This window comes from Acartia tonsa, chromosome 8, assembly GCF_053477335.1.
Source record: "Acartia tonsa isolate MP-2025a chromosome 8, ASM5347733v1, whole genome shotgun sequence".
In the NCBI taxonomy this organism is placed as follows: Eukaryota; Metazoa; Arthropoda; class Copepoda; order Calanoida; family Acartiidae; genus Acartia; species Acartia tonsa.
Window position 1 is genome coordinate 25,727,784 of NC_137267.1, and position 9,108 is coordinate 25,736,891.

At 30.4% G+C, this 9,108-nt stretch overlaps 1 protein-coding gene across 1 annotated transcript in view; it reads left to right on the forward strand.

The window, feature by feature from the left end:
- The window catches only part of LOC145326534 (L-threonine 3-dehydrogenase-like), a 35,751-nt gene extending 29,451 nt beyond the window's left edge, over window positions 1-6,300 (forward strand). Inside the window, exons 13-14 of the mRNA XM_080169904.1 lie at window positions 5,726-5,776; window positions 6,244-6,300. Coding sequence (XP_080026030.1) covers window positions 5,726-5,776; window positions 6,244-6,300 — 108 coding nt within the window. The remainder of the gene's footprint in view (window positions 1-5,725; window positions 5,777-6,243) is intronic.
- Window positions 6,301-9,108: the final 2,808 nt, after the last annotated feature.

Consider the following 9,108-nt stretch of genomic DNA (forward strand, 5'->3'; position numbering starts at 1 on the left):
CGATTAATTGATAACAGCTTGCGTTAAAAAAAAACATTTTTAAAAGATAAAAATATTAAAAAGAAGTATTTTTCTACAAAAATTTTGTCTGTAAAAAATAACTCTGCTCAAAACTTAAATAAAGAAGAAAATATAAATTGCCCTGATTAAAAGATTGACGTCACAATAATATTTCCAGTTTTACTAATTTCCACACCACCAGCGTAAAACAATTCTAATTTATAAGTCATACAAAACAGTTACAACAAAAATAGCAATAAAATAAAAATGTATAACGAAAGAAACTTGTTGTAACCAAGCTTCTCTGTAATTCTCTTTTAATTAATCTGTCTGTCGGTAAGAAAAATGTGTGCTTTTTAAGGGACTTTTTCATTTTTTTTTCTGATTCTGTGTCTATGGTTTTATCTATGAATATTTGTTCCGAAGGCCGGATCTTGCTAACCACTCAAAATATATGGTTCTCCTTTACAATGTATTTTCTCATAGGTCCTGGGAATATTTATTACTATTTTGGGAGAGTTTGCCACCACCCAGCTAACTAAAAAAAGCATTAGAAGTTTTGAATTAATTCGGTTTTTGCTCTTATAGAATAAATATTTTAGCAGAATTGTATGAAAACCTCCAATTTAATCGGAATGTTTTGGCCGTCTGTCCGCTTGTCCGTCCGTCCATCCGTCCGTCACACTTGAAGCTTCTTTTCAACAAAGTTAAACAAGGAAAGAGGCATCAAAAAATGGAAAACCAAGGATCTTAAATACCATTTCGGTTATAAATTTAACTATGTAGCTACATTGTCTTGCATCTTGTAAGATAAACTATGACAAAAAAAATTATGAATTCAAAAGAATTTAAAATCAATCTTTAAAGTTTATGATTATCATAATTTTACAATGAAAATACTCGTTTCAAAATTTGAGTATGATCCCTCAAACCGGCAATTAGACGCTAGAACCCCCTTTCTATCCGTTATAACTTTTAAAAAATTGTTATAAACCTAACACTTTAATATCCTCAGAATAACCCAACCTAAAATCAACAATTTTTCATGAGATTTAATTTTAATTTTCGTTTAAAGTAAAATTCATAAAACAAAAGATTCTTGAGATAATGTTAACTAGTAACATAGAACGTTTATACACAATTCTTTTTTCAATATTTTTAATAAAAATCAATAAAATTCCTGAGAAAGAGAAAATTCATTAATAAAATCCATTGACTCACAAACAATGATGATAAACTTAAATAGAAATTAACATAATACAGAAAATCTGCTATAAACGCATTAGAAATTAATTAAAATTTACCAAGGATTTCAACATCCAGAACTAGCAAAGCACATGTAAGAAAATAGAAAAAAAATATGAAATACAAATTAGAATATCCTTTAAATATCCATATAATATTTTTGAAGCATGACCGAAAGACTGCAGACGAATCAAGAAAGTTGGTAACGGGTATGTTCACTAAACAAATTAGCTGCCTATCTTAATTATCAGCTTAGAAAATCACACTTCCTTCTTATCGTCACGGACTGACAAACGAGCCAAAAACTTCTATAAACAGTTAATTTTAGGGTAGCTTGGCTAATAACAAATTGATAACATTAAATGGCACATATATGGCTGTAAATTTTAGCAAATTTTTACTAACTTTTCATTAATTTTGCACATATAGTTTAATTGCACATCGCCCGTATTATAAGTGTTAAATAGATTAAAGCTCGATTTCTTGAAGAATTTGATTTTCCCTATGACAGCTTTCACTGAGTGAACTCATAGAAAAAGTGTATCATGAACAATCCCGATGTAAAACCGAAGTGAATTCCCGAAGTAAATTCCCTAAGTGGACGTCATTTACATATGTGAATTCAATCCTTATGTTACATGGGGAACAGGCTATTCCTTATGTGAATAAGCTGTTTTACCTAAGCTTAGCTGTCAAATACATGAGTAAATAATCGATTTTTACGGGGCATTTGAGCATAATAACAATAATTTCGGGAGGGTAGAATTAAGTAGATATGTTTTTCAAGGTACTTTAGTAGATTAGAATTTAAACACAAATAAAAAAGCTCCAGAAAACTAAAATAAACAATGATAAAAATTGTTCTATATGGAAGAAAATATAGAAAATAAAACACTTAAATTAATTCTAATCCAACCACGGTTTTAATTAATTTCTTCAAGGGGGATGTAACTGCTTTTTTTATGTAGACCATTAACAAACTATAAAAATAAAAGCCTAACATTAGAATTTATTATTAAAAATTCTACAAAAAATTACTAAGTGCTCTCGCAGTGGAAAATTTTTGGAAAAAAATAACATGGTCTCAAATGATACAATATTGTCTGATATGGCAAGAAATGGTTAAAAAAAAATTTTTGCCAGTGGCAGCGATTTCAGCAGCTGCAGTTTCTCTAAAAGATAAATATTACAGAGACAAACACTGTCCCTGCAAAAAAGATTTTGTTAAATTATCCTTTGGTACAGACGAACATACAGATAAACATCCTGTTACTTTTGTATAAAGATTTACTCTTTGTATTTTCTTAATTTATCTACACTCTTTGTAAACTTAATTTGTTAATAAGAGAAAAAAATTTAAGGACATATTTGTATTACCTAAATAATTAAGAAAAGTTATTATATTGATTAAATTAATGTTTCTATAAAATTATATTAATACTTAAAAATAATAGTTATGTTTACTATCATCATTTTATGACTCTATTTCCGGAATTTAGAGAAGAAGACATTTAATAAGATCTTCAAAATGGGCTTTGTGTAAATCAAACTGTTAAAAAAATTGGACAACATAATAATTAAAAATGTGGCAACGTTGCTTTTAAATACTTATGACAGCTTACTTCCCTCAGCTAATTACATATGTGAAAAATACGCACAGCTAACATAAGTATTATTCATGAGACACTTTCTGTAAGTGCGTCATAGGGAATCACTTTCCCTAAGTCCACATAGGTAACACATAAGAAATTTCCCCCTAGTAAACCCTATGTACCAAGCTGTTTGTTCAAGAAATCGAGCTTAAGTAATATATTAAAACTAAAAGTTTACATACACAAACATGTTTAACATACATAATATAATTTTACATTGTAAGCTTTCCCCGTACATGCTTTACAGTACACAAAATTAGAAACAGCTGAATTAATTAGCACGTTCACTCCTAGGCAAAGGTTTACTTCTACTGAATAAAACTGATGATCGTTTCTCCAGTGTCCATACATTCACACTAAATTATTTTTGAAAATATTGCTAAATAAAATAATAATTATTGCCTACAAAAATAAAAATGTATCCATCATTAACCCAGCATATTAGCGTAAATTCTGAACTAGATTAATTGAAGTTTTAATTCCATGTATGCATAAAACTTTAAAATAACGTGTGATAATAGAGAACCCCAACACTCCTCTTATTTCAAGGGTTTAAAAAGTGTTTCTATTTTTTACTTGAAGCCCAAGCATAACATTACAAATTCAATTTGCTTAAATAAAGAAACACTTCTTATTTCTTTGTATGGTAATACTACAGAGGTCAATTTCATGTATTAAATAAATTAAAAACATTTTAAATAAATTATTATTTTTCGACTATAATTTGCCTTTGTTTCTAAAGAATGAGTCCCTTCGTTCCGAGTCCTAACAAGTCCCCACCCACATTTTTTTTTAGTGTTTAGTGAGATTATATGGGAGGAATGATTTTTAATTGGCCTATCGAATAAATAAGTTTTAAATAATCATGCGATGTCCCATCCTAAAAACATCAATTATCAACAAAATTACATATTCTGTAGATTATAATTATTAGTTGAAATGTTTGGACACTGTCAGTTTGGAATAAACCTAAAAAAATTTAATAAGAGTACCCAAAGTTTTACCCAACGAATGAGATTACATGGTTATACAATTTTGGGTACCAGTGGCCAAATGTTTCGTCCACTTTTGTTAATAGATAAAGTGGCCTCTGAAAAATATGAAGGTGGCCACCAACTAAATTAGACTAATGAGAAAAAGACTGATAACAAACAGGTTTCCTAAAATAAACTCAAACTTAATTGAAAGTTTCCCCTCCCGTTTACTTTCTAATCTTTATATTCTACACCATTCACCCAGTAAAGGATTAGGGGGTAGATCCTCCAGCTTTTTTTTTTATATATTTTTAATCATGAAAAGGGCGTTGCTAAATATTTTCCCTGTTCCCTACCACACCATGAGTCAGGACCAATATAATACTCCCCTGTAAATTGGTTTGCGATTGTAATGAACACATAAATAGCCAATAGCCATTGAGCCTTATTCATTCAACTAATTTCGAAAATGAACAGATAAATAATTTATAAGAGCCAACTAAAAAATCGCGTAGAGTTAACTTTCAAATAATAATAATTATTCATCGAATCGTATTACAGACAGCTTTCCTCAGATCGTTAAATACAAAATTATAATAGTAATTCCAGTTTAATGGCCCCGAGGGGCCGAAGTCTTGGTCCAACATAACTGGCCCACATTGTTTTTCATTTTAATTTATTAACGGAAAATTGTCTATAGCACGATACGATACATGATCTTTTAAACAGGGTCTAATCCAGGGGATAATATTCGGTTTCTTCTAGGTTATACCGGAAAAATTCAACTTGCCAAGCTCGTAACAAATTTATGGCAAGCTCCCTGGAGAGATAGACTTAAAAATACCGGAGGCTGTTTTTTTTCCTATACCTAACACTTGTGGTTGCCTTATCCTGCATTAACATAACCCTGCGGGGCTATTCATTACCCAATGTAAACTAGCTTATAAGATTTTCTATAAGATCTCTATTTAAATTTATGTATTCTTTAAATCAGGAAAATAAAATAAAACACAATTATTTAACTTTTAACAGTAATATATTTAAATAATATGACAATTTCCCGCAAATTAACAGTGGAAGTCACAGTAGCACCCTCACACATAATCTTATATATAACAATTTAAGTCAAGTTAAGAAGGGTAATAAGAGCCCCGCAGGGTTGAGACATGCAAAGATATAGTTCCCCAAATTGGACGGACGGACAAAGTGATTTATCTAGTAGTAATCTTTCAGCCATGGGAATCTTTTTAAAAGTTCAGACATATATCTTTTCTAGAAGCCGAGATAATAACATTTCCCCCAAATAATCTATAAATCTTTTCCACAAGACAATACATTTTGATTAAGTAGATGATAATTTTTTATAGGCATCTTTACACTAAATTCCTTACATTTATCATTATTATTAGCGGAGCTGACAGACGGACATTTAGAATTGTAGATAGTCTGTGCCGTCAAAATTGTTTGTAATAGAGGGGGTGGGTTATAGTGATCAACTGGTCAATAGATGGGAAATTATCATTAATATAAATATGTATACATGGGAAACCATAAAAATTTGCAATTTCCATAGCTACAAACTGCAAGCGTTTCATAAATAAATATAACTTTATTGTCTGATGAAAGCTGGGCTCGGCAGCCGTGGCTGTGTATTTGTCTGCCAACAGTTAGCAAGCCGTAGTTAGTCAATATATTAATTTAATTACTTCAAAAATAATTTCATTAAAAAGTTTTAATTTTATTCATATACGATCCAGACAACGAACCAATGCAAAGCTTCTCTTCCAATCTATAAATCTTATTCTACAGGCAGGCAAATTCCTTTTAACGTCTTCTTCTTGATTTATTTTCTAGGTCGACCCAACTCTGGTTGTATCTCATGAGTTTCCATTCCAACAATGGCAGGTAAGGTATTATTAACTACTTTCCCTTAATGTGCCTATCAATCATAGACACCCACCAGTCTTAATTTAAATTTAAATTGGAAAAAAATATGGGGGGAGTATCACCATGTCAGACAACTGTCGGGGGGGGGGGGGGGGGTTAATTCCTGCGGGGCTAATTTCTGTAGGTTACCCAATATAACCTAACCTGACCAAAAGGACTAAACAAACAAAAATTTACTAGTGACTTCTCTATAAATCGGTTTTGATTTGAAAGAGCAAGAATATAGCTTAAAACCATCCATAGTCATAAATAGTAAATAAAAAACACAACTTAATGGCCTAGCTGTTTTAGGGATCTTTTGTTTGTTAGATCAAAAAGCTATACTTTTAATTTTTATTCTTCCAATCTATAGTATGAATTTTATTACACAAGAAATATATCTTTACTATATTGCCTTTTAATGTAAATTTTGCATGATTTTTCAGGATGCTTTCGATACTCTTCTCTCAGGAATATCATTATTTCCTTTTAAAAACAAATGAAACATATTTCAAAAGCGAAGCTCTTTATGATTAAGGTGAGTCCGTCTGTTGGGGAAAGTTAGCTCTTTTCGTTGGTTTAAAAATGTAAATTCTTTCGAACATAATCGAATTATTTGGTGAGCAGGTTTTTAAAGCAGCTTCTTTATAATTAGGGTCCGTCCGTCCGTTCTATATCATCAGCGAGGCGTTCTATAATCAAATCCTTGAAATGAAAGTATGACCTGTACTGTATGTACAATTTCGTTTAGACTTTAAAATTAATGTTTTGTTAAATAATTCTGAAAATCTACCCTAGTTATATTTTGTTTGTCCTTCTTTTAATTTTAAAGCTTTTCTTTTATGGATGTTGTTATCCTTGTTATAAAATTGAATGTACAGAAAACAATAAAAATGATGTTAATATAAAACTATTGAAACAGGCCAAGCTTGTAAGATTGTTGTGGATGTGAACAAACAAGAATAATAAAAAAAGACGAAATCATTTATAACAATAATTGTTAAATAATTTTATTCTCTATTGATAATATTTAATCATATGATTGTGAATAAAGCATAGTAAAGTAGTTGACTGTCTGTGTGTTTCTAGTTGTTTCTATCATTTTTTACCAATGTTCAATGAGTATTATATACTTCAAAATATAATTTTTCACAAAGTGCCTCACATGAATTGAAAATAAGGGTTGGGGGGGGGGGGGTATTCTTTTCTCCCTATACCTAACACTTGTGGAGGCTTATTTCTATTGTGGGGCTTAATAGTACCCATTACAAAACCTAACCTGACCTAAATTTGCAATTATTCAAAAAATAAGGAGGAGGGGGTAACTTGTGCTTGTTTGACTTCAAATGAAAATTTTATGATACATTATATAGAATTTAAATACATTATTTTCACAAATTTTAATTTTTAAGAATATAAGTTTTTAACTGGGTATTGCAGATAAATCATGTTTGTATGAAAATTTATGAATTATTAATGTTGATTAAAAAAATGACAATAAAATTTTATATATAATTTTGTATGATTATTCTATCTGTTATATGTTAATTAATGTCTCGTAAACGGTTAGCTGGTTGAGAGAAGTGTACGTCCACTCTCCGATGAATATAGTCTAGAGAAAAAACCGCTCCATCCAAAACAAAAGAAAAACTGTTACATATTACCAAAGGTAAACCCCCTATCCTTCCACAATGAGTTAAAAAGCCCCTAGAGGCTAAAACGAAGCAGCTGTCAGCAAATAAAATGGTAACTAAATCATTACATTTTTAAAAATCATTTTTACAACTGTCTATTTCGATTATGCAATATTTTCATACAATTGTAATTACCCTATGTAGAATATTCAATATTGATATTCAATTCAAGCATGATAGTATACTTTGAACTTTTAAGTTTTAACCCCCTTCCGTTTTTTTCTATCTCATTTTCTGTGTGTGAAAGTTAAAGGACAATTTTACATAACTATAAATTTTTCCTGAAATTTTTAAAAAGTAAAACAGGACCTAAAAACAAAGCCTGTTGAGTGGTTTAATTTACACCTTAAAAAAAATAGGGAGGGTAATAACCCCCTCATAATGGTTGCAGTTAAGTTTGTTATTAAAGGGATAAGATGAAAATTCAAAAATTGAAGGCCTATTGGTATAATAAATGAAAATCTTGCAACTAGAGTAGCCAATGACTGACTTGCAACATTATGCAAATACTAAACTTGCAGACTGATCAAAAACTAAGCTCTGGTCACCTTCAAGTAATCCTCTCCTTAATTACATCACTCTTATTTTATTGGATCATGGAAAGAAAACAAAGTAGAGGGTTTCTTTGTATTTTCACAATAGCTTCTAATAGGTTATTTTAGTTTAGGTATATGTTAATAATTGCCCTGCAGGGCTAGAAATAGGAGGAAAGCTACAGTGAAAATACGACAAGACCCGCTACGTCGTTTCTTTCCATTATCTTTGTGTTTTATATATTTTGTTAATCTATTTTATGGAATCTAATTAGATAGATATAAGACAAGGACTAATATGTCCATAAAAAGCAGACAAAAAAATATTTCTTTTTTTTCTCGGTAGGAGGGGACTTTGGATCGTGAACTACAACGGTACACAAAGTTTTATAACATAATCTTATTTGTTGGCTTAAAAATTTAGGTTACCAATATTTAATTTGATAGGTTGGTTCAAAACTATTAATGTCCAAAATTTTCAACCAATAAATTTATGTACAGAAGGGATAATTATATTTATCATCATTGAGTACTCATATCAATTTATCATTCATTGTCTTATCCCTTCAAATCCCTAATTTTTATAATGGGCGTTAATGTAGAGAATTTAAATTTTATCAAAATTGTTTTTTTCTTCAATGTTATACATTCAAAAAAAGGAAGAGTTTTTTTTTGTAAATAGCTTTGCTAGACATACAAATGGCAGAACAGATGTAACAATCACATGTGTGAGGATATACTTAGGTATAGAGCAGCTGTTTAACGTGGATATTTTTTTCTGGTATTGAAAATACTTCGGTAGAACAATTATCAGATTCAGGATTTTGAAAATGAAACGTATATTTTGGATAATTGAAAACTATTTGGATCCTATTATTTCATGATCCTAACATAAAAGTAGGTGTGTACCGAAGGATCTCGTTCTCCTTTACAGCGTAGCCTCTCATAGGTCCCGGGAAGATTTGTAACTTTTTGTGGGGGGGGGGGGGGGGGCGGAGGTTACCACCATCTACTCAATTCTTTTTCACTATTCATTTTGAAAACTAAGTTTAAAATCCCCCCCACCCCCCCTATAGGTAGTAAT